Source organism: Canis lupus, chromosome 10 (assembly GCF_011100685.1).
Source record: "Canis lupus familiaris isolate Mischka breed German Shepherd chromosome 10, alternate assembly UU_Cfam_GSD_1.0, whole genome shotgun sequence".
In the NCBI taxonomy this organism is placed as follows: Eukaryota; Metazoa; Chordata; class Mammalia; order Carnivora; family Canidae; genus Canis; species Canis lupus.
The window spans coordinates 47,456,242-47,482,747 of record NC_049231.1 but is presented as its reverse complement, the minus strand read 5'-3'; the positions used below and the strand labels follow the sequence as shown (position 1 = coordinate 47,482,747).

Here is a 26,506-nt window from a genome sequence, read left to right as displayed (position 1 = left end):
AATTCTTTTGTCCTGAATGACTCTTTAAGATACTGCATAATTTAAACTTGGATATTGGTCTTCTATTAAATTCATAATGAGATTATACCTAGAAAGCATTTGAAAGCAGTTAACAGAATTTTGAGTATGTTAGATCTCTTGTCTCATTTGTAGAGGTGAGGAGAGCTTTGTAGCATAAACTGCTTCATTTTCCTTCATTAATCTGGTTTTACTTAAGAGAAATTTAAAAAAAACCTCTTAAATCATACCATATTATCTTAGTTTCAAATGATTCCATGTGGAAGGTTATCAAGACATTATCAAACAATTATTTAAGGGATTTACTTTGCATACATTTTGTGCTTTCTTTCCTACCTTTTTAGACTTCTTTAAGCATTTTTGCCTTTTGCACCAGAATTTAGGTATTTAGTAACCAATAAACTTTGCTTATTTAAATAAATTTTGCTCAAGAAGAGAAATATGGATAGAGTTGAGTTAATTACCATTTGTGTTTCATTTTATAGAGGGCTACTGAGCCAAGCCAGGCCATACGCCATTGCTGTTGAGAAAAATAATTTTCTTCAAGAGGAGCCCACTTCTCATAGAAGGAACACCAGTCAATTTGACTGGGCTCTAATGAGATTGGATAATTCTGTCCGAAGAACTGGCCGCATCCCAAAGACTCTTCTACAAAAAGTCTTTGACAATACCTGTCACTCAGGTATTTGAAAATTTCCTGTACAAAAGTTGATTGTCTTGTTTGGGGGCAAGCTTGCTGTAGAATATGATTTGATGTTTTTAATTTTGTTTGTTATTTTTGTTGATCATCAAGATTTTATGTCAGGATTGTGATCTTATGGTCTTTCCAACTCATCAGTGCAAAGTTTTGAGTGAAACATTTTGTTTTAGATGTTTATTTTGAAATCAAATAAAAAGTCTTTTTGCTTCCCAAAGCAAAAAGTTTAAAGAGAATCATTTTTAGTAGTAACTTGTCTTGGTAGTTATTATTTTTCTTACATTCCGTTGTACAGTGTCAGCTTTCCCTAAGATGCTTATGTATGATAGATTTCCAGAAAGATCATTATTTCCCTTTCATTTTCACTTAGTTTTATAATCTGTTTGAGTCACTTACTTTGATAGTCTGGTGGAAGCCTGTGGGCCCCCTCACCACCACCACCCCCCGCCCCCCCCCACCCGCAAACCCACATGGAAACACGCACGTAATTTTGCATGTAGTTACAGAATATGCTCCAGCTTCCTAAAGCCCATCTGGAATTATTCAGATTAAGAAGCTGTGGGATCTAATGATGAGGGATAGCAAAACAAATATCAGTTATAATTGTGTGCTCTTGTGTCATTTTCTCTTTGATTTATTCAGAGTTGTATAACTATTACCATAGTTATATTTAGAACATTTTTATCACCTCAAAAAGAAATCTCTAAACCCTCAGCCATTATCCCTCAACCCCTCATCCCTTCCAGCCTTAAGCAACCACTGGTGTACTTTCTGGCCTTACAGATTGGCTTATTTTGGATACTTTATATAAATGGACTCATACAGTAGGTGGTTTAGTTTGGTTTTGTTAGGTTTTAAAGTCTTCTTTCAGAGACACATGGATAAAGGGAGAGGGAAGTTTATTATTTTGTAATTGATTGTAAACCTAAATTTGGTATTCATGGGTTTTAATTGTACTGCATTAGACTGTTTCATGAGATACTGAGAAGCTTAGCCTTTGAATTGCAGTAAGCATTGCTTATAAATTTAGTTCTAGGTATTTTTGTATGCTAGAGTCTTGTAGATTAGATAGATTCATAACCTTAGCTTCCTTAAGAAAACAAAGCTAATTTTAAAAACATAACTTTTAGGGGCAGCCCAGGTGGCTCAGCAGTTTAGCGCAGACTTCAGCCCAGGGCCTGGGATACCCCCCCCCACCCCACCCCCGTATCTCTCATGAATAAATAAAAAATCTTAAAAATAAAAACAACTTTTGGTAACATTGTAAATGATACTTGTGAATTGGGGTAGAGTTGTTCCAGTTTGTGGGTATTTTTAATACTGTCTTGGTGAGACAGATTTTTTGGATATTTACATTTTGATATTTTTCTGTATGAAATAGCTACTGTGTTAAATTTTATGCATTATCTTTTTCATAGGTAGCCCAGGTGGCAATCAAGCCTTGCTTCTCCTGCGCAGCTGTGGTTCTCTCCTGCCTGAACTACAGCTTTCAGAGAGAACAGAATTTGCTCATAGGATATGGGACAAACTTCAGAAATTGGGTATGACTGTTTAAAAATATGATGTGTATACATAAAAGGTGTAGATTTTTTTTTTGGTAAATAAGAATTTTCTTTACATAAATGTTCTAATTCAATTTGATGAAAGAGCTGCTTGATATTTTTTGGTGAGTTATAGTGACATCTAGGGGCATTAAGAATAAAATAATGTAGCATTATGTGTCAATTATACTCAAATGAAAAAATAATCTTCATAACAATTATTACTTTTTATGGTAAGTTAAAAAAGAACAGAATAAAAAGGCATTTGGTGTGTCAAAGTTAGGAATGAATGTACCATTTGACCAAGTAGTTCATTTGTTAGAATATAGGTACACATATACTCAAATATGCAAATGGATACCCTTTATTGTAGCTTGTTTGTAAGAAACTGGAACCAACTCTAATGTCTCTCACTAGGATTGGTTAAATAAATTATGAAGTGTTCATGAATTTGAATACTGTACAACTATTTAAAAAAACTGAAGTTCTTCTATACTAATGCAGGTGTTCTCCAGAATATAAGTAGAAATAAAGGTGCAGAATGGTAATATATAGTATGCTAGCATTTTTTTTTTTTTAAGATTTTATTTATTCACGATAGAGAGAGAGAGAGAGGCAGAGACACAGGCAGAGGGAGAAGCAGGCTCCATGCCAGGAGCCTGACGCAGAACTCGATCCCGGGACTCGAGGATCATGCCCTGGGCCGAAGGTAGGCGCTGAACCGCCGAGCCACCTAGGGATCCTCGTATGCTAGCATTTTGAAGAAAAATGTTTATATCTGTATATGAATACAATATTAAAATATTTCTGGAAGGATAATAAATACTAGATACAATTTTTACTCTGTACCTTCTTATGCTTTTAAAATTTTGAACCATGAATGTAGTATCTGTTCAGAAAATAACATAATTTAGAAGACCATTATATATCCAATGTTCATTCTTGATTTTTAAAAATCTTATAAAGAGGGGTGCCTGGGCGGCTCAGTCCATTGAGTTTCCGACTCTTGATATCTGCTCAGATCCTGATCCTGGGGATATGAGTTCAAGCCCCGCATTGGACTCTATGCTGGGCATGGAGCCTACTTAAACAGAGAATAGAAGGATGCTTCTTTTTTTTTTTTTTTTTTTTTAGGATGCTTCTTTAACATGTTAAAATTTAAAGCCAACAACTAATATCATGTGTAATGGCAGTAAAATAAGATATGAAACAATACTAGAAATTACTGTTTTTTAGATGATGTGTTTATTTACTTGTAAAATCCCAGAAAATCAATTTAAAATAAAGTAGTAGGAAATATTAAATGTTGAAGAATCTGTAACTTTCCCTAGTTAGAAAACAAAATGCATAAAGGATTCAAGTTTAGTCACAAATATGTAAAATATATCCTTCAAGAAACATGCCACTCCATATGGAAGACTATAGAATAAACATAGCCTCACCTCAGTTTTGAATTCATCTAGAATTAATTTTGATAATGAGTTTTTTTTTTTTTTTTTTTGAATTATAGATGAGGGCAACCTGGGTGGCTCAGCAGTTTAGCACCGCCTTCAGCCCAGGGCGTGATCCTAGAGACCCGGGATCGAGTCCCACGTTGGGCTCCCTGCATGGAGCCTGCTCCTCCCTCTGCCTGTGCCTCTGCCTCTCTCTCTCTCTATCTCTCATGAATAAATAAATAAAATCTTTAAAATAAAATAAAATAAAATTATAGATGAGTATTTGACTTCAGAATGGAAAAAAGAGTTTTCTAGGTACAAAAGCAGCAGAAAAGTTGAAGATAAAGAATTGATTTCATAAAAAATTTCTGAATGTCAGTAAGTCATGTAATTTGAAAACACATGTTGGACTGGGAGAAAGATTTGTGAAGAATATGTACTTCAGTTTTAGAGCTGTAGCCAACCATTATTGGAGTTCAACTTGAATTGATTTTTTAGAAATATTCAGACACTGTATGGTAACATGTAATCGCATTGCAGATACTGAATTGTACGTGGTTCTGTTTAAAGCCCTGTATAACCTATTAATATGGTTAACAGATTGGACACTCAGGGCAGACCACCTACATTCAAATCTATGATCACTTACTAAGCCATGTGGTCTTGGACAAGTGGAAGAGTCAGTTTTCCTCATATATATAAGATAGGGATAAGAGTAACTGTCTCAAAGCTGTTGTGAAAAATGACTGGGCCTCTTGATGAGAGCAGTTTAAGTACAATTCCTGGAACATAGTTATTAGCACTCTACATGTCTAATAAAATAAAAACAAATACTAACTTAATAGAATAGGTCTCTGCAGTCGAGAATCTCAAACTGACATCAGATATTGACCAGGCCTCTGGTGCTACAGAGTGTTAAGTAAAGATAAGAAATTTAATTCATGCAAATCTAGTAAAACATATTAGCCCTAGGTTGATATGATGACCATAATGTCATCAGTGGGTCGAGGAAGGCTGAATGGTAACCATGATTGATGTGGCCGTAGGCAAGATGGACCCAGAAAGTAAACAAAGGGCTTTGGAATACAAGTAGTTAACAACAGCAGACTAGAAAAATAGTGTTCAGCAACTGGAAATGGAGCCTTCAAAGAAACACTTTGAGTACCCTGGTTAGTAAATAAGCAAAGTTGCTAGCACTGTCCTACTTGTATGAAACAACTATAGTCAAAGTTCATCTTAGTGTGTATGTACTGTGGCAAGGACTGCTTTCTGTAGAAAAATCTTTCAGTCACTTTAAATACAGAGGTTATTGTCAATATTTTCCAATAGGAAGGGAATACTATGCTGCGTAAGTAAGAGAGTTCTTACCATCTGAATAAGCAGTTACTTGTAACTGTACAGTAATTCAATTAATTATTGTCTTAAATACTTAGCTTGCTCTGTTCTGACAGGCTTTCTATATAGATGGGTCAAAGTATGGGGTGAAATGCTGAGGTGATTACCCTTTTTGTTTGTTAAACTTAAGTACGCGTATTTTAGTTGTGATAAAGGATATGATTTTATGTACTTTTCTAAAAGTTTGATTTAAACTTTTTTTGTAGGTACTGTGTATGATGTAAGTCACTACAATGCTTTACTTAAAGTCTATCTTCAAAATGAATATAAATTTTCACCAACTGACTTCTTGGCAAAAATGGAGGAAGCAAACATTCAACCAAATCGAGTAGGTAGTTGCTATCATAAATGTTTTTTTGTTACATCGCTTTTTTTATCTCAGGGAAAAAAATAGCATTTAAAAAATATTAACTGGCCCATTTCATTGACAGGTGACATACCAGAGGTTGATTGCTGCTTATTGTAACGCAGGAGATATTGAAGGTGCCAGGTAAGGAGCTCTATAAATGTATGTTTAAGTGAAAGAATTTGTAAGTCTTAAAGCCTAGAATATATTCACTCGCCTATTTTTTTTTAAATTAAAGTTTTTTCTTAGGGAAATTACTTCACAATATTTTAATCTAGCAAATTTGGTAATACAACTTAGATAAAATATAAAGTTGTGTAAGAGGAGAAAGACAAGTGAATATTGCTATTTTAATTAAAAATTTGATTTACTGGACCAGAAGCTTAAAGTTGCTGCAATGTATAAAGTTGGCTTTGATCTTTGTAAATTGATATTTCCTAAAGGAAATGTTCTCAGCCATTTAAACTATTCATTTATAAAACAATAGTCTATCTTGCTGATTCATATAAAATCAGTTGTGACATTTATTTCTTTGTATAAATTACTATTTTTGGATGGAGGTTTTAGGAAATAAGGGATAGATTGAGATGTATAATTCACTTTTAATTAAATGGATTTTATTAAACTTTATGCTTTTTAAAGGTTAATTAGTAGTATAGAAGAAAGAATTAGGTTTTAAAAACTTGCCTGCTATTTTTACCAAGAGTAGTTCAAGATATATAATTTGGTATAATTGAAATAATTTCAGGGATCCCTGGGTGGCGCAGCGGTTTGGCGCCTGCCTTTGGCCCAGGGCGCGATCCTGGAGACCCGGGATCGAATCCCACATCGGGCTCCCGGTGCATGGAGCCTGCTTCTCCCTCTGCCTGTGTCTCTGCCTCTCTCTCTCTCTGTGACTATCATGAATAAATAAATAAAATCTTTAAAAAAAAAAAAAAAAAAAAAAAAAAAAAAAAAGAAATAATTTCAGGGAGTGAGATTTTCTGTACATATGTTTTTTTTTTTTTTTTGTACATATGTTGTAAAAAGTGTTTTTGATGTATATTTCTAAGAAGTGTATTCATTTCTCTTTTTCAGCAAGATTCTTGGATTTATGAAAACTAAGGATCTGCCAGTCACGGAGGCAGTTTTCAGTGCTCTTGTTACAGGGCATGCGAGAGCAGGGTAATGTTCAACCTAAGATTTTATTCTCAAGCAAGGTTTAAATTAAAATAATTGTAGGGGCACCTGGGTGGCTCAGTCTGTTAAGCGTCTTCCTTTGGCTCGGGTCGTGATTTCAGTGTCCTGGAATTGAGCCTCGCATTGGGCGCTCTCCTCCACAGGGAGCCTGCTTCTCTCTCTTCCTCTCCTGCCTGCAGCTCTGCCTGCTTGTGCTCTCTCTCTGTCAAATAAAATCTTAAGGAAAAAAAAAATAATTGTACAAGATTCTGAAACCATTTTTATCCCCTCAAAAATTTTGAATGTGTGAGATAGAAGAACATGCAACTTTTATTTTTTATTTAATATTATTTTTTTAACATGCAACTTTTAAATAACTTAAATGTATCTGTTTTGTAAAACTTGTATTTGAAAATTTTCTATTTTAAAAGATAGGCCTGATCCAAAGCCCCTGACTTTCTAAAGTATTTTAATTGCTCTCTTCATGTCTGTGGAAAGCAGTTTCATTTTTGAAGAATAATTTCCTAAACATTATTCTTTCCGTAAAAGGTAAATTTGAGTCATAGCATACTTGACAAAAGAGGACACGTTAATTTAAGGTCTACATGATTATTATGCAATTTGGTTTCTCTTTTGGAAAAGTTGCCTGTCAAAATTTGAGATGTTTATTATTATTGTTACTTCAGAGACTGATAACCATTTTAAAATGTACTTGCTGTTTTCTGATTTTCTTTGCTAATTGGTCTAAATGGTTCATAAGAATTTTTAATTTTAATAAGAATAGGGTAATACATTTATTTATTTATTTTTAAAGATTCTGTTTATTCATGAGAGACAGAGAGGCAGAGACATAGGCAGAGGGAGAAGCAGGCTCCCTGCAGGGAGCCCGATGTAGGACTTGATCTCAGGACCCCAGGATCACGACCTGAGCCAAAGGCAGATGCTTAACCACTGAGCCACCCAGGTGCCCCCTCGGGTAATACATTTTAGATTGAATGATAATACTACATTTGGCAGTATTATATTAATCTGTTCTCTTTTCTTTGAATAACTTCTAGAGATATAGAGAATGCAGAAAATATTCTCACAGTGATGAAAGAGGCTGGAATTGAGCCTGGTCCAGACACATACCTAGCATTATTGAATGCATATGCTGAAAAAGGTGACATTGACCATGTTAAGCAGGTATGACTTATGTCATGTAAATAAAAGTACTTTAAAATCATTTATATAAAAAGTAAAAGTCATTTGTGCAAGCCTGCATTCCATTTTGCATGAAACAAAAAAGTGTATTTTAATTCTGTTTTTAAAGGTATTTCTCGTAGACTCTAGTATTGAAGGAGAATTTTTATAGTTTGGTACCTTGGTGTTGATGTAAATTATTGCTGAAATATAATATTTTCTGTCTTAGAAAAGAAGTCCTAAACCTTTAGATAGTGTATGTTCCTAATCTTTAAAATCTTAGTATTTTAATTTATTTGGCTTTAATTTAAAAATGCTGGTTTCTAACTTGTTCTAATTTCTGGAACTGCTTGCAGACTCTGGAGAAGGTGGAGAAGTCTGATCTTTACCTTATGGACCGTGATTTATTGCAGATTATTTTTAGTTTCAGTAAAGCTGGGTATTCTCAATATGTCCCAGAAATTTTGGAAAAAATTACATACGAAAGAAGATATATTCCAGGTAGTTTTAAGAAATTTATTTTCATGATTTCTCTAAAAATCTGAATTAGTATTCTCTAACAATAGGGGATTGTGGTACATGAATATAAGACTCTTAAAAAGCTTAATAAGCTAAATAGCTTGAGTTAATGAACACATGGGAACATTTTGATTTGGAAATGTTTCACTATTATTTAGGCAGATATATCCTTTTGGTATTTGCAGTTCATAAGTTTGACTTTCATAGTGGTTTGCAGTGTAAAAATATTCAATTCAGTAACAAAAAATGCCTTTGTTCTCTTCCCAGATGCGATGAATCTCATTTTGCTTTTAGTCACTGAAAAATTGGAAGATACCGCATTTCAAATCTTATTAGCGTGTGCTGCATCAAGGGAGGACCATCTGAGTGACTTTGGCAGTTTCTTTTTACGACACTGTGTGACCATGAATACGGTATTCCGTCTGTTTTTACTTTGTAGGCAGTGTAATAGGAAGTGAAATAAGAGTTTATTAAATGTAAGAACATATTATGAGATGAGACCAATTAAAAGCATGATGAAAACTTTGTTTCTGTGTCTAAGTTTATCTGGTAGAAAGAAGATGAGAGGTTCAAATTTTTCATTGCAGAAGGTCAAATGGTAGGATATTTGCGGATCCACTGATGTGGTGTCTTTTTTTTTCCTAGCCTGCAGAGAAGCTGAAAGACTACTGCAAGAAGTTAAAGGAGTCCCAGATGCACACATCTCCTTTGCAGATCACACTCCAGTGCGCTTTAGTGGCCAATAAGACTGGTACTATATTCTCATCATTAAAACCGACATAAGTAAGTTTTGCTGAGGTAGCTGTGTAATATTTTATGGTATCTCTTTCAGATTTGGCAAAAGCTCTGATGAAGGCTCTGAAGGAAGAAGGTTTTCCTGTCAGAACTCATTATTTCTGGCCATTGCTGGCTGGACATCAGAAGGAGAAAAATGTTCAAGGTTAGATTTTGCCTTTTACAGATTTGTAATGGTTCAGAGATCCGGAATAAGTTTCTACACATATGTAGTTGAATTCTTAGGGAAGGCAAACTTTTTTCTGGGTAGTAGATCTTCTGAGAAAATAGAATTGACTTAAATCATAGTCAAGAATTGGGTAAGCCTTTATAAAAACATAGTGGATTTCTTTCATCTTAATTTCATTTCTGACTTCATCTCTGATCTTGATATTCAAACTTGAGGGTGTAGTTTTAAGTGGTTCATTATTTTTTTTAAGTTTTTCCAAAACCTCTTTAGTTCTTGATTTTGCATATACTATTTGAGATTAGTTTGTCTAGCCTTATTCAAGAAAAAGTTCTATATATAATCGAGCCATTTTCTTTGTGGACCAGTCTCCTTAACTGAGCCAAGTTACATAATAAGAAAGACAGGAAAACTTATTGTAAAATGAGTGCTCATGACCTGACAGCCTGCTGATTGAAGGACAGAAATGTTCAATCTTCCAGGTTCTTAAGTACGTTTAAGCATTTAGCATACTTTTCCCTTGTACACATGGGATGCCTATAGGATATGAATAAGAATTGAACAAATATTAAATTTTAGAGTACAGTATCTAATTCTTTGGTTTGCATTATTGGTAATTCAGAAAGAGTAGTCTCATAAAAAGATGCTTTTAACAGAAGTACTTCCCCCTTGGGGAAACAAAAAATGGTCTTTTTCATTTTATCTCACAGTATAATGTGCTTTAGAATGAGATGCAGAGTTGTTAGTATGACATTGGGTGACAAACAAAATGCACAAACAACAAAAAAAGTGCTTTTAGCAGACTTTCATATTGCAATTTTATTTTAAATATATAGTCGTCTTCTGGTCTAAAGGAAATAGTGAAACAAGTATTCCCTAATTGTTTCTGGCTATAAAAGTCTCAAAATCCTTTTTAGAAAAATCTTCGTGAAAACAATATGCTAGTTGATTAACTCTTTGCATATCCTCCTGTTCTGAAAGCTCCAGGAAGTAACCTTTAACCCAGTATTTTTGAACCAGAGAGAGTTTACATCATTCCATGAAAATCTTTGGGCATATAAGTGTTGTCCATCTCTACACAGATAAGAAAACACTTTGGAAAATACCCCCATTGAATATTTGTTCATCAAGAAAATTTGCTTTTTTCAATCTTATGGCTGTATCCAGACTTGAATTGCTTGCGACATTTTAACAACTTAGTAAACATAAAAGAATTCAGGTAATTTCTTTTTATAGTTATAGCTCAAACTAGTAGAAAAGTGGGCTTTATGTTGAATCCATCCTTTCTTGAAATCTTATAATTTAGATTTCAGAAGTGCTTTGTTGAAAGCTCACTTTATATTAATGAAACAACTGAGAGCAGGAGAGAGATTCAGTGACAGACCTTATGTTCCACACCTAGCTGTCAGTTATGCTGGGATTAGAACTGAGGATTTCTGTTCTATTTTCAATTCTCTTTTTAAATACCATAGTACCTCCACATTAGACATTTGTAAGTGTTATGCTGTATTTAAATATTATAAAAAGTCTTAACTATTAAAAGTTAGATGCCAGTTTTTGCATCAAGGACATTTTAAAAAATGGTATCAAGTTTTTTAATCAGCGAAGGTTTTATCTAGAAAAATACAAAAGCTGAGAAAGGTAACTTGAAAGTACATGATAGTGTCAGTTGTGTTGCAGTTTTTAAAAACTAGTTTCTCCTTTGCAGGAGGTCCAGAGATACAGTAAAGTATGTATTCTACAATTTTCCTTCATGTAAAAACAAAATGACTCTATGTATTCTATATGGTTTCTTTAGGGTAAGGTGAGAAGGTCACGTTTTTATTAGTGCAATGGCCTTGTTCTTTGTCCAGGAGAAGTCCTATATAAACTGGTAGAAAGAACAGAAGAAAATCATGGCTGCAGTGATGGAACATGTAGAGGAGTGTTTTGTTTGTTTGTTTGTTTTTTAAGATTTTATTTATTCATCAGAGTCACAGAGAGAGAGAGACAGACAGAGACAGAGAGAGGCAGAGACACAGGCAGAGGAAGAAGCAGGCTCCATGCAGGGAGCCTGACATGGGACTCGATCCCGGGTCTCCAGGATTATGCCCTGGGTTGAAGGCAGCGCTAAACCGCTGAGCCACCTGGGCTGCCCCAGGAGTGTTTCTTAAGGACTAGATAAAACCTTTCAGGAAACCAGAGACAGGTATTTAAAGGTCAGATCAAACTGAACCAAGAGTTTTCAACAACACTGTGATCATATTATTACTGAATTCTAGAATTATTCCGGCTGCTAGTTCAGCCATCACCAACCCCTAAGACAGATTCTCAGAATGACTTCTTCATGGCTCATCTTAATAGTATTTTTCTCTGTGGCACAAATGGAAAAGTCACCACTTAGAATGTTAGCAGATTGACTTACATGAGGAAATAACCCATAATGATTGAAGATCTGCATCCCTGGATATATTTAGAAAACATAAAAATCAGAGGTATGGAAGGGGTAAAATATAGAAGGAAGGGCCAGTATGAAAGCCTAAGTGCCAGTTAAGTGGTTGAATAGAGAATACTTTTCAAAAACCAAGAAATTGCTTCTAATAGAATGAGTGCCCTGGGTAGAGTCTAAAATGATGTGGAATAAAAAGTCATAGTTGGTAAAAGTGGTTCAGGTAAACCATTTATCTTTCCCAAAAGTTTGAATTACTTCAGTTCTTAGAAAACTTTGGAGACTTTCCTTTAGACTCATAAACTTTGTCATGACTGTCTGAAATATTTTTATTAGATTGCCTAGTCTTAGTTTAGGTTTTATAAGTTCATAGAGGTTTGGGATCTTTGTTTATATCTGTTAATATATGATTATCTTAGTCTTTTTATTTTAAAAAGAACTATGGATTGTATTTTTTAGGGGGAGGTAAGTAAGTATGTGGGATCAGTAACACTTTCTCCTTACTGATAAGTGTTTTTGTCTTCCCATCATTGAGTCAGTTATTGAAGTGAATATCTTTGTGTGCTCCTTCAGAATGCCTTGAGGGAGTGACTGAACTTACCCTATCAGAAGGTATAGATCCAGCTTTTCTTTTCTTCTTCTTTTTTTTAATGATATTTTTCAATTATATATGTCTCTGCCTCTCTCTCTTTCTCTCTCTGTGACTATCATAAAAAAAAAAAAACAAAAAAAAACAACTCAGTTTTTGGTGGCAGAACAAGTACTTGGTCCCAGGTTCTTTTGATTCCAGGAAAAACTGTAGGTTTTTGCATTTTTGTTGTGTTACAAGGCACCTATGAGATTTGATTTTTTTATTCAAGATATGTCTTTGATCTTGTAGTACTCACACATTTTAACACTTTTGTTGGGATCCCTGGGTGGCGCAGCTGTTTGGCGCCTGCCTTTGGCCCCGGGGCGCGATCCTGGGGACCCGATCCTGTGTCTCTCTGCCTCTGTGTCTTCCCTCTGCCTGTGTCTCTGTCTCTCTCTCTCTCTGTGTGACTATCATAAATAAATGAAAGAAAAAAAATTAAAAAAAAAACTTTTGTTAAAAATGAAGATTGACTTTTTTTTTTAAAGATTTTATTTATTTGTGCATGAGAAACGGGGGAGGGCAGAGACACACAGAGGGAGGAGCAGGCTCCATGCATGGAGTCTGACGTGGGACTCGATCCTGGTATCCAGGATCATGCCCTGGGGTGAAGGCAGCGCTAAACCACTGAGCCACCCAGGCTGCCCGATTATTTGACTTCTAAAGACATTTCCAGCTTTGTTTACATAGAGGAGTAAACCACCCCAAAAGACTGAGTTGAAAATCTTGTTAAGTTGACCCCTGAACAACAAAGGTTTGAATTGCACAGGTCTCCTTATTCATAGATTTGATTTTTTTATGGATATAGTACTATAAATGTATTTTCTCTTTTTAAAATGATTTTCTTAATAACATTTTTTCTGTAGCTTACTTTATTTTAAGAATATAGCATATAATATACAGAATATATGCAAATTGGCTGTATATGTTATTGATAAGGCTTCTGGTTAACAGTAGGCTATTAGTAGTTAGGTTTTTAAGGAATAGTATGAAGTTACATGCAGATTTTCAATTGCTCTGGAGCTGGGACCGCTAAGCCCTGTGTTGTTCAAGAGTCCGCTGTTGATATTAATCAAAACTAAAGTGATACTAGGATTCTTATTCAGTATGTTCTGTTTTCCCTATTGTCCTCAATCTTCCTCTAGGCCTAGGCCTCAAGAATTTCTCCCACATCTGTAGGTAATATTTATAATTCTTGGTACTTTGTTTCTGTCCATTCACTAGGCCTTATAGGTCAGAAAATTATTCCATTCATTGAGTGCCTTGACACACTGACTTGCCGAATCTAACACAGATGGTAGTTAGGAAGGATTAAGCCAAATGTTATTTGATAAAGTGTCTAGAAGACACAGTTCCTGGCCTATAGCTATTTTTAATGTGTAATTTAAGAAATGATGGCTCAGAAAGGTGAAGTTACTTGTTCAGATCTATACAGCCATTAAGTGCCAGAACAAGATTGAAAACTAGGTCTCTTTAAACTTTGAGCTTGCTTTTGTTTTATAATTTCAACGAGAATCTTATCAGAAGTATAGCTATTTATTTATTTTTATTTTTTAAGGATTTTATCTCTTTATTAGAAAGAACACAAGCGGGGGAAGCTGCAGGCAGAGGGACAGGGAGAGGCTGGTTCCCCGTTAAGCAGGGAGCCCCATGCAGGACTCGGTCTCAGGACCCTGGGATCAGGACCTGAACTGAAGGCTGATGCTTAACTGGCTGAGCCACCCAGATGCCCCCATAGCTAATTTACTTTAAACCATGGTCATGAAAGCAGTCATTACTGGTAAGGAAGGACATTAAGAACGTTAGATTAGCACAAGTCTGTTGTTATGAGTAATTGAAAAGCAATTAGCTATATACCTTCCTCCCAAATGCTTTAGTAATCTTTGCATATAAAGAGGAGTATAGTGTGATTCGCCGTCTTTTATAATAGTTATCAATGTTACTAGTAGTAATTCCTAGTGAATTGTTAGAGGAATACTACTAAATTTTGCTTTTAAGTATTGGTAGGCTTGTTGTGTGCTCTATGGACCAACTACATGCATTTTCTCCTAAATTTGTAACTAAGCATTTGCTTTGTCTTTTAAGGTTTTTTTTTTTTTTTTTCGGTATTATATTTATACTGTAAAAAATATATTTAAACATCTAAGAATTTGAAGATCCATTAGGTGGTTTTAAATATAACAAACTGTTTAACCTGAATAATAATCTGAATTTTATCTAAAATGTGCAGGTATTTAATGTAGTCACAGTTGCCTGTGTATTTCTGTATTCAGCAGGAATTTACAATCAAGTATTTGTACTTGAGAATATTACATAAAAATTTTATTGAAATATAACTTTTCTGTAGAGGATGTGATAGGGTAAAACCAGGGGCTTCTACGGATAGTTTTTTTTTTTTAAGTTTTATTAGAGAGAAGCACAAATGGGAGGAGGGACAGAGAGACAGGGAGAAGCAGATTCCCCACTGAGCAGGGAACCCCATGTGGAGCTAGGATTGTGACCTGAGCCAAAGGCAGACCCTTAACTCACTTAGCCACCCAGGCGCCCCTAGGGGAAGTTTTAATGTGAAAGTAATGAAACTAAGGAAATGAGTTTTAAAGAAAAGTCCTCTTATTAAACTGTGGCCTCTGTCAAATTGGGTGACACCTGAGTCATTTGATAATTTTCTAAATTAATTGGTCTGATAAAAAGAAATCAGTTTGCACTATTTGAACCTAACTATAGCTTTGGAAAACATGAAATGATCTTTTAAGAAGTTAATAAAAGATCTTTTTTTGAGTGGAAGAAAGAAGCAACAAACACTTTAGTAGATTTTCAGTTTTAATTATAATGAGAGAACAATTTTCTTAGAATCAGTTGTTCCTTATCTATTTTTATTCCTGTAACTATGAAATCAGAAGTTAATAACAATTAGGGGATTTTTTATATAAGTGTTTAAGAACACTTTTGTCTTTGACAGATCCCCTCTCACCCCCCTCCGCTCATCCCTTCCCTCTGCAGTGTTTGTTCTGGTCCAGTTTCATTGTGTCAATCTATCACTGCTTTGTAATAGCAGTGATGTTTTATGACCTCTGTTCATTTGGGTGCCAGAGGTATTAGGCATGTTGCTCAATTGTTTTAAATTTTCTTACCATTTCTAGAATATTTCCTTAGCACTTTCTACTGAATTAACAGAGAGATGAAGAAAGGAGGAATTAATTTCTTTTTTCATTTATCATCTTACTTCTCAGTTCTGTTGCTTTTCTGCTTTCTCTTTTTAGACAAACAAAATGAGTAGTTTTTCCTACATTATGATTCAGAAAGTAAATGAACTGAACTTTCAGATCTTTTGTTAATTTATTCCAAGTATCTCATCTGTGTGCTTCTAAATTTAATCTTATAGGTATAATTGAAGTTCTCAAAGCAATGCATGACATAGGAGTAAGTCCTGATCAGGAGACATACATAAATTACGTGTTTCCATCCTTCAATAATGCGAAGTCAGCTCGTGCTGTTTTGCAGGTGAGTACAAGAAGGTGTGGTTTTAATTTCATAATTAAAGACATTTCTTTCCTCCCTAATTGTTTAGTGATAACCAAAAAAAAAAAAAAGTCATTAAGCAGAGTACTAAAAATGTCATTGTACAATTTTCTAAAGCTTTGTAAAAATATTGGTTAGTGTAAAGTTAAGTATCATGGTTAAACTTAAAAAACTTGGAAAGGCAAAGCAATAATTTTCTTGTGTGTTGAAAGACAATAGGCCAATATCAGGAAAAAAATGTAAATAAAACAATAGATGCTCTTTAATCTATTGTAACTGCAGTTTTCATTTTTTGACTATTTTGATTTGTATATGAATTTTCATAATATCCTCTTTAGTATACTTACTTTTTTTTAAAAAAATGATCTTTTGTTTGACTCCAGCATTATTTTCCTACCTAGCACTTCCTATTCCCATCAGAATGGGAATCATTTATGAAGGGGCATAGAAAGAAATTGACTTAGAGCGCATTGGATCAGCAAGGGTTGCACTTTCACTTTCACAACAAAGTGCTATACAATTAGGAACAACATGGCAGAGCACCAAACACTTTTTTTTTTTTTTTTTTTTTTAAATATATTTATTTATTCATTCATGAGAGACACAGGCAGAGGGAGAAGCAGGCTCCATGCAGGGAGCCCGATGCGGGACTCGATCCCGGGTCTCCAGGATCACACCCCGGGCCTAAGGCAGCGCTAAACCGCTGAGCCACCCGGGCTGCCCGCACCAAACACTTTTAATAAGAAATACTTTGTTCAAAAGATCTGTTTCCTACATGGTTATTCACATAATGCCTAGGTTTTCCTAATATTTCTGGAGTGTTTTTTTCTTTCATTGAAATAATTACATAATTACAATCCTCTTAAAAGCAGAGTTTATGTCTTGAGTGTCTTTACTTCTCTTCCCTGAGTACTTAGAGTATTTTGAGCCTGTACTATACATACTTTACTGTTAAAAATATATTTAAACAAAAGTAATTTTCCCATATATTCTTCTCCACAACCTACCTACTTTTTTCACTTGGCACTTTCTATTACACATGTAATTCTACCAATTATTTTTTTATGGTTGCATGCTGTTTTATTGTAGGGATATACCATTATTTATTTTTGGTTATTGCTTATTCTTGATTGGGTGGTTTTAAATGTTGTGCTATTATACAGTGATTCAGTAAATGTATTGGAGCTGAATTTTGGCTCAGATACTTCAGTTCTTAAACAAGTGATGATGTTGGGACATGTGACTAGCCATTTGGAGTTAAGTAAATTAAATTTGATCTTTACCTTACCATATGTCCCAAAGTATCATTTTAGATTGGTGTGTTGAATTTTTATTTTGTTATGAATGAGAGAACTGTCCTAGCGCCTTCAGTAGTAAACTCTTCCTAGAAGGAAGGCTTTCTAAGGGTAACTGATTATCTGAATTTGAAGATAAGCATTTAATTTGGAATGTTGGAACTCCATCTCATAGCTTTTGCAAAAGTTCTGTTCACATATTCTAAAAAATGATTTTTTTTAAAGGAAGGATTATCAAAGACTGTGGTGATATAAAAAAAACGGGAAAATGGGAAATTTGAATGGCATATCAAAATATTTTTAGCTAAAGTGTGTTATTGAAATATGCTTTATCCCTAGGAAAATGGATGTCTGCCTGAAAGTACTGTGTTTTCACAAGCTGAATTGAGAAGTGAAGCAGTTAACGGGAACTTAGCCTATATTTTATCATTTTGTAAGTATGAAACTTTAACAGTAAACTTGACAGGTATTGATTTCAGTTACTACTAAGGGCATGTAGGGTAGTTGGTGCCCTTGATAGCTACCTTAGAGAAGGTCAAGGTCAAGGTATCTTTATATGTTTTTTATGTATTTTGCTTAAGTCAGACTGATAAGACTGTTTATGATTTGAACTTGTGGATAATTTGGAAATAATTTTAAAATTAAAAGGAGCTTGGAGATAACATGGTGGTAGATTTGTACCAGAAGACTTGAGTTCTGTTTATAATTAAACTGCTAATTATGGGACTTGGAACAGGTCTTTCTGTTTCAATTTCATGAAATGGGGATAGTGTTTCTTAGCTAGCTTGTAGGAGTCAGTGTGAAAAAAAATCATTTGAGATACTGTTTCTGAAAGTGTTTTCTAAACTAATGCCTCTTATAGCTATTGTTAAATGAAGCCCATCACTTCTAGACCTCATTAACCAAAACATAGCAGATGTTTATTAAATGCGTATAAATTCTATGATGCTTTACAGTATGCATCACATGTCAATAAAATTACCTATACTGATAGATGAAGAAAGGCGCAGAGAGGTTAAGTGATTTGGTCAGTTAGTGATTGAGCCAGAACCAAGATATTCTGATTTTAACCTTACTGTTTCACCCTGTTACAATGTGCTAATAAGACCTTGCTTAAAGTCTTCATTTTTGAACATGTCTTTTTTTTTTTCAAGAGACTATTAAATCGTTTATTGATTACACATGATAATGGACGATACACAAGCTTTAATCCCATCTATAATTTTATCTGATACCATAATTCAATTTAGATATATTGCATAGGATGTGCCAACAATCATAATAACCAAATAAACTCCAGGACTTTGCTTGGGTGACCCTTTTAACGGTGAACTCCAGGTCACAATACATTAACTGTCAGTTCAACCACACCAAGGTTTGTGGAGACAATGGCTTCTGTGCCCAAGCAGGTTGCAAATAAATTTCGAGTGGAACCTGGCATCACCCTGAAGGAATTCTAACTTCACACTGTTGGGGTAGTTTACCAAGATGGCTTCAGAGTAGACTAACTTTACACAGCACATTTAAAAAAAGACACATTTATTCAGCGTCATGATCAGACTATTACATTTAGCAATCAACAGCATGGGTGCAAAAAAAAAAAATCTACATTAAAACCCTTTGTTGGAATGCTTTACACTTTCCACAGAACAGAAACTAAAATAACCTGTTATACAATTAGTCACAAATACAGTCCTCAAGTTTTTTGCCCATACACATGAGTATTGTCTAAAACATGTTTTCTTTGTAGCAGCTAGGCCCTGCCACCACTGTGCTTGGCTGAGTTCACAAATCTGTTGTAACATGTAGCTTCCCTGTCACTTCTCTGGCTCTCCTCTCCTGCTAAGCTTTGTTTCCTGGCAGTAATTAAAACCTTCTGCCACTGCCATAGCTGCTGCTGCTGCTGGAATCCAAAGTTGCTTCCGTCATTACCAAATCCGTTATAGCCATCCCCACTGCCACCGTATCCACCACCACCTCGACTGCCACCGAAGCCACCTCGACCACTGAAGTTCCCTCCACGACCAAAGTTGTCATTCCCACCAAAACCACCTCCACGACCACCACCAAAGTTTCCAGAACCACTTCGGCCTCTTTGGCTGGACGAAGCACTAGCCATCTCTTGCTTCGATAGGGCTTTCCTTACTTCACAGTTGTGGCCATTCACAGTATGGTATTTTTGAATGACAATCTTGTCTACAGAGTCGTGGTCGTCAAAGGTCACAAAAGCGAAACCTCTCTTTTTGCCACTGCCTCGGTCAGTCATGATCTCAATCACTTCAATTTTCCCATACTGTTCAAAATAATCTCTTAGATGATGTTCTTCAGTGTCTTCTTTAATGCCACCGACAAAAAATCTTTTTCACAGTTAAGTGGGCACCGGGTCTTTGAGAATCTTCTCGGGAGACAGCCCTCTTTGGTTCCACGACTCTTCAGTCCACCTTGTGCGGCCGGGCGTTCATGGCCGCGTCCACCTCCTCCACGGTGGCGTACGTGACGAACCCAAAGCCTCTGGAGCGCTTGGTGTTGGGGTCTCTCATTACCACACAGTCCGTAAGCGTCCCCCATTGCTCAAAATGGCTCCTCAGACTCTCATCGGTCGTTTCGAAGCTCAAACCTCCGATGAAGAGCGTCCGCAGCTGCTCGGGCTCTTTGGGAGACTCTGACTTAGACATGATGGCGGTAGGAGGGGAGACTTTAATGATGCTTACTCGGCGGCGTCCAGGGGCAGAAAGCCATTTTTGAACATGTCTGTGACATTACCTGTTTTTCTAATCTTGTGAAAAGGATACCATTAAAAACTAAAACACACAAACATCAGTTTCTAGACCCCTAAAATGTTAGAAGTTAAGCTGGGATTGATGTGTATTCAAACTGTATAGGTGGAAGCATTGTAAAAACCATATTATTGGTATTTTAAAAATTTTTTTAAAGATTTTATTTATTTGTCAGAGAGAGGAAAGAGCACAAGTAGGCAGAGTGGCAAGGAGAAGAAGGAGAAGGAGACTCCTCACTGAGCTAGGAGCCTGATGCGGGGTGTGATCCCAGGACCTTGGGATCATGACCTGAGCCAAAGGCAAATGCTTAACCGACTGAACCACCAGGCGCCCCTATTAACGGTATTTAAAGTAGTTCATCTTAGTATTATAAGAAAAAGGCAAGTGTTCAGTATGAAAAATGGTGACTGTTATTTTAGTTAAAGGTTGGGTATTGGGCAGCCTGGGTGGCTCAGCGGTTTAGCGCTGCCTTCAGCCCAGGGCCTGATCCTGGGGATCCAGGATTGAGTCCAATGTGGGGATCCGGGATTGAGTCCCATGTTGGGCTCCCTGCATGGAGCCTGCTTCTCCCTCTGCCTGTGTCTGTGCCTCTCTATCTCTGTGTGTTTCATGAATAAATAAATAAAATCTTAAAAAAAAAAAAAAGTTGGGTATTCATGCCGGCTGCTATCTGAGGGGGATTTTTGCCTTCCACTCAGTATAATATATAGATTTGCCTTACTGACAGGAGGAAAACAGAAGCATTAGCAGAAGAATCTGGGTACACAAGGTGCATACCTGAGAGCTGCCTTTTCCCTTTATCATATCATCCGTTCTACTGCCTTGTCAACCTTGATTTTTCAGACTTGTTTGTTGCTACGGAAACTGAATGGCTTTTTTCAGCAGCTTTCATCTTGCTGAGATGTTTCTGGTCACCTTTTTAAGGAATAAAAACTTGACAGTATTCTGTAAAATACTAATTTGAGTAGTATAAAAATAACTTTTTAAAAGGTTGTTTATGAAATTTGAAAAAAATTCCAGGAACTTTAGGAATAAAGAGTATTTTAGCCACTCCTATCAGTGCCCTCCCCTCCTGCTTTGATTTACAGGTCTTTGAAGAGCAGTTCTCTAATGGCTGTAGTCAATGTAGAGAGATCCTAGGTAGTCACTTTTGGTTACTACATTACAGGGAATGGCAGGTAATAGAGAAGAGTGCTGGCTTATCTTGATTCAGTTTGGTAGTAGTAGGAAACATTTTCCTATTTGAGTTTTAGGCATGGAAAATTAATTTGATCAAGCAGTATTAAAGGTTGCTGAAAGATATGTAGTTATGTCTACTTTAAAATTCCTTGAGTGACTGAATGCTGGTCATTTAAAAAAATGATTTTTAGATTTTCAAGTGCTGTGTAAAACTATTGAGAAACACTCTCTGTTCAAGGATATAACGCTTGATCTAAAACAGTTCTCCTTAGGTGTGCGAGTTGAATTTTTATTCGTATTTAGGAGAAATGGGCAAATGCTCTTAGAATCTTCCATGGTATTTTCCTTAAGTTTTTATTTTAAGTTAACCATGTATGTCTTAATCTTTTCTAAACTGTACTAATTCTGTTTTCAGAATTTACGTATACTGTGAGCTCCTCTCTAATTCTGTCCATCTTGGATCATTTAATAGTCACATTACATGTAAAAAGATTGAATCCATTACTTATAACATGGTACCATTTTAATACAATGACAGGGAAAAATAAATTCAGGAGATGCCTACTTTGATTTTTGCCCTTCCTAGTTGTGGTAAGAGTTAAGTGAAGAATCAGGCCTGTGTGTTAAGGCAAATCAGGCTTAGTGTCAGCATTGAAACATACAATGTTGTATATTGTTAAATGGCAAAATGAATAGTAGAGCAAACAAATACTTTAAAAATGAAGAGTGAATTTGAATCAGTTATACCACAGAGGTAAAGACTTATTTTATTATGGCTTTAAGTTGTCATTCTTATATGAATGAGGTCATTGATCATAGTAGAAAATGGAATGACAAAGTGTGAACGTTCAGCAGAACCCACTGCTACTATGAGGAAACATCTTTTTTCCTTTAAAGGACAGAACTGCTATAGGGTTACAATATCTTCCTTCATAGTGCTACATTGTCTGGTAACATACAGTTTTGGTATGTTTGGTAACATACAATTTGGTACCAGACTAACTCAGTGTGCTGGTAGATTAGTTATTACCATTTATGCCAAAGAATATTTATAAATTCATTAGTTGTATTTATTCATGATAATAAAGTAAAAATGTTTTTAAAGGATAGCTTATATTGCATATATGTATTGTTGCATTATTTAATTAATTTTGTATGAGAACATTGCCATTTTAGAAATAAAATTTCCAAAATGAAAATTAAAAGGTATGTGTTTCCAAATAAGGTAATAAGTTTTTTTGGGTTTGCTCTGGAATTTGATGATGATCACTTTCTTTTGCAGTGGAATCAAATACATTGCCTATCTCATCCTCTTCTTTAAGAGGCAGTCTAAGTCTAGGCTTTAGGAGGTAAGATGATTACTTTATATTGTTCTTCGCCTGATTTCTCCTGTTTTTCTGATCTGCTATATAAGGAAAATCTAGATATTCTTGTCTTCCAAATCTTCTAATGTACTAGTTGCCTGAAATAACTTATCTGTGTTATTCTTCCTCCTACGTAGTTGACTTGAGTGTAGGCAGGCTTTTAAAGCATCTTTTCCAAGAAATACACACAGATTTGGTAAAAGTCATGTTTCAAAGAAGAAAGCACTGTTTGAAAATGGCAGATTGGAGTTACAAAGTTGTATGTGTGTTTGGTGGTTAGAGTATTTAATTTCAAGGTAACTTTAGTCAGTGTAATACTACTGTCTGCTGTGTGCTCAGGGGATATTAATGACCTTTTTTTCCCCCCTCTCAATTTTGTTATTTTGAAAATTTTCAAACATAATTAGTTGAAAGAATAATAAAATACCATTTATGTAGATTCACTATTTTTTATATTTACCATATTTGCTTTCTCAACACAATTTTCTAATATATACACACAAGCACATATATACTTTTTTTTTTTTTTTTTTGCTGTACCACTTGAAGTTGTTTGTATCATCGTACTGAATCCTTCAGCTTCTCTCTCATAAGAATAAGGTCATGAGGGATCCCTGGGTGGCGCAGCGGTTTGGCGCCTGCCTTTGGCCCAGGGCGCGATCCTGGAGACCTGGGATTGAGTCCCACGTCGGGCTCCCGGTGCATGGAGCCTGCTTCTCCCTCTGCCTGTGTCTCTGCCTCTCTCTCTCTCTGTGTGACTATCATAAATAAATAAAACTTAAAAAAAAATGAATAAGGTCATGATCTATATAATGGCAATACCAGTATCATAAAAAATTAACAATATGATGATGTCACCTACTATACATAGTTAATAGTTAGATTGTTCCACTTCTAAAAATAGCTTCTTTTACAGTTATTTTACCTTTTGTTGTTGTTGTTATTTTACTTTTTGATTGAAGATTCAATAAGTACATACATTGCATTTGGTTGCGGTCTCTATTAATCCAGAACAATTTCCCTACCTTCTTTCTGTCTTTATGACATTGACTTTTTTTGAAGAGTCCACATTACTTTCTCTATAGATTTGTAGTCATCTAATTTTTTTCCCTCATATCAGACTCAGCTTGAATACTTTTAGCAAGAATACTTGATAGGTGATGGCATTTCTTACTGCAGCAAAAGAGGCAAAGTTGGTGTCATCAGCTAAGTTTGATCACTTGGTTATGGTGGTGGCCACCATGTCTCTTGCAAAGGAATTTCACTCCCTTTGTGATTAATAAGTCTGTGGGATGATAACTTCATGACAGTGGGTCTATCCTGTTTCTCAGAACCTTTCATTCAGTGGCTTTATTTTATTTTATTTTTTGAAAGATTTTATTTATTTATTCATGAGAGACAGAAAGAGAGAGAGAGAGGCAGAGACACAGGCAGAGAGAAGCAGGCCCCACGCAAGGAGCCCGACACAGGACTTGATCCCGGGACTCCAGGATCATGCCCTGGGCCAAAGGCAGGCGCTAAACCGCTGAGCCACCCAGGTATCCCCATTCAGTGGTTTTAGCAGCCATTGGTAATCTTGTTGAATCAGTTGCTTGCAGTGGTAGCTGGAAAATGATGAGTTTCTAATTTTGTCACTCTTTCTGTATTATAATGTTAATGACTTCTGACACTAATCTCAGTAATTTTTAGTCTATTTATTGGTGGGAGCATGAGGATTTTCTGTAGACTTCTCCAGAACCTCCATTATAGGCAAGGAGAGAGAGAACAGGTAGGTGGGATTCCGTGTTACTGCCCTTTCTTTAGCCAGTGCAGTTCCACTTTTTTCTGTGATAGTCTTTTCTAGTCTTGTTATTTTTTACATTAAAAAATAAACCAACCAAGGACTGTGCCTTTAACATTAAAGTTTGAAAAATACAGAATACATAATTAAGTGTATAGAAATGCTATAGAGCCAGATTATTTATTTTTAAATATTTTATTTGCATTCAATTTGCCAACATATTGTATAACACCCAGTAGAGCCAGATTTTAAAAAAAGAACCCATAAAAATAGTTCAGAACCCATAATTTATTATGAAGTGAAGCATAGTAACAATGTCATTTGATTACCCTTGAAAAATGTCTTGAAAAGGTTTTTCATATAAACCTCCATGTCATACGTGTTTCCTTCTTTAACCTATTTTTTTGCTCTGTTTAAATGGCACTTGTTATATTTCACATGTCCTGGCTTCTTTTTTTTTTTTTTTTTAATTTTTATTTATTTATGATAGTCATACAGAGAGAGAGAGAGAGAGGCGCAGAGACATAGGCAGAGGGAGAAGCAGGCTCCATGCACCAGGAGCCCGATATGGGATTCGATCCCGGGTCTCCAGGATCGCGCCCTGGGCCAAAGGCAGGCGCTAAACCACTGCGCCACCCAGGGATCCCTGTCCTGGCTTCTTAAACAAAGTACTTAGACTATAAAGTTGATGCAGTGTGATGGGAAAAAAAATTGTATATTCCAATTATATACCTTGATCAGTCATTGAGCTTGTAGTGTCTTAATCATTAAAGTATGTTTTAATGTCTCTGCATACTTTGCCCCTCTGGTAAATATGCATCTGCTTGCTGTGTTTTCTGTTTCTGCTTTTAATTTTGTGTCCCCTTCTTTGCTGTAAGAGTTTTTCTTGTCACTCTTGACAACTTTCAGTGTATTTACTGTAAGTAACCTACACACGCTTAAATAATTTGCTGTTTTTGATTTGTTGTGGGCTGGGAAATTAGGCAACCTAAGTTGTGGTAATTTGGAAAAGTAAATGGCTCTTAATAAAGGCATGTGTATCTTTTTGTTATTATTTTGTGACAGATTTTGTGGCAGCTGTTTGGATGATTAGAACATAAGCTATGTGTTTGGTTTATTGCACTATCTTCAGAGCCTAGATTAATACCTGGCACATCATGATCAATGCTGTTGAATTAATTCGGAGGCATTATTTTCTACCTCTGTGTTTAGGCATTCCCTTTATTTCAGCAAGTATTTATTGTGGAGATTGGAGATGGTGGTTGAGATCAGGTGGTAAATAACAAAGGAACTTGGCCTTTATTTTGGAGAAAGTAGACAAATTTGTGCAGGGTGGAGGCTTGACTGAGGTAGATACACATTTAGAATATATTTAAATCTCAAATATGATATTTCTCATTTCTGGATATACAGTTTGGATTTTAATTTTTTTTTTAATTTTTTTTTTTATGATAGTCACAGAGAGAGAGAGAGAGGCAGAGACATAGGCAGAGGGAGAAGCAGGCTCCATGCACCGGGAGCCTGACGTGGGATTCGATCCCGAGTCTCCAGGATTGCGCCCTGGGCCAAAGGCAGGCGCCAAACCGCTGCGCCACCCAGGGATCCCTACAGTTTGGATTTTTAAAAATATATCTTCTCTATCTCCTTAACATGCTTATACTTTTTTCTTCCATTTTGACTATATGGAGATATTGTTGATAGAAGTTTTAATGTCTTTGTCTATTAATTCTATCATTTGTGTCACTTCTTGGTCTGTTTTTATTGGTTAGTCTTTTTTGCCTCATTATACATCATACATTTCTGCTTCTTTGTAATTTCTGTTTAGATACCAGATGTGGAATTCATTCTGTTGAATATGGATTTTGTTTTTTTTTTTGTATTCCTTTACATATTTTTGAGCTTTGTTCTGATGTTTTAAGTTTATGATAGTTTTCTTAGTGCTTGCTTTTTTTTTTTTAAGATTTTATTTATTTATTCATGAGAGACAAAGAGAGAGAGAGAGGCAGAGACACAGGCAGAGAGAGAAGCAGGCTGCATGCAGGGAGCCCAACACAAGACTCGATCCTGGGTCCCCAGGACCAGGCCCCGGACCAAAGGCAGTGCTAAACCGCCAAGCCACCTGGGCTGCCCTTAGTGCTTGCTTTTATGCTTTGTTAGGCAGGATTAGAATGGTCTTCAGTCTAGAATTATTCCCACTAAATTAATTCAGCCTCACTATTGAAGCAGTATCATTCTGAGTATCCTGCCTGTTAGCCCATGTTTTGTTTTTGTTTTGGTTTT

The 26,506-nt window shown here is 35.7% G+C and overlaps 1 protein-coding gene across 1 annotated transcript in view; it reads left to right on the top strand.

Annotated features, from left to right (window-relative positions):
• Positions 1–26,506, top strand: part of LRPPRC (leucine rich pentatricopeptide repeat containing) — a 111,225-nt gene that overhangs the window by 16,061 nt on the left and 68,658 nt on the right. The window contains exons 2-14 of the mRNA XM_038551169.1: positions 504–700; positions 2,134–2,256; positions 5,294–5,415; positions 5,519–5,577; positions 6,511–6,597; positions 7,650–7,776; positions 8,130–8,274; positions 8,560–8,705; positions 8,938–9,043; positions 9,125–9,232; positions 15,695–15,813; positions 17,466–17,559; positions 22,365–22,431. Coding sequence (XP_038407097.1) covers positions 504–700; positions 2,134–2,256; positions 5,294–5,415; positions 5,519–5,577; positions 6,511–6,597; positions 7,650–7,776; positions 8,130–8,274; positions 8,560–8,705; positions 8,938–9,043; positions 9,125–9,232; positions 15,695–15,813; positions 17,466–17,559; positions 22,365–22,431 — 1,500 coding nt within the window. The remainder of the gene's footprint in view (positions 1–503; positions 701–2,133; positions 2,257–5,293; positions 5,416–5,518; positions 5,578–6,510; positions 6,598–7,649; positions 7,777–8,129; positions 8,275–8,559; positions 8,706–8,937; positions 9,044–9,124; positions 9,233–15,694; positions 15,814–17,465; positions 17,560–22,364; positions 22,432–26,506) is intronic.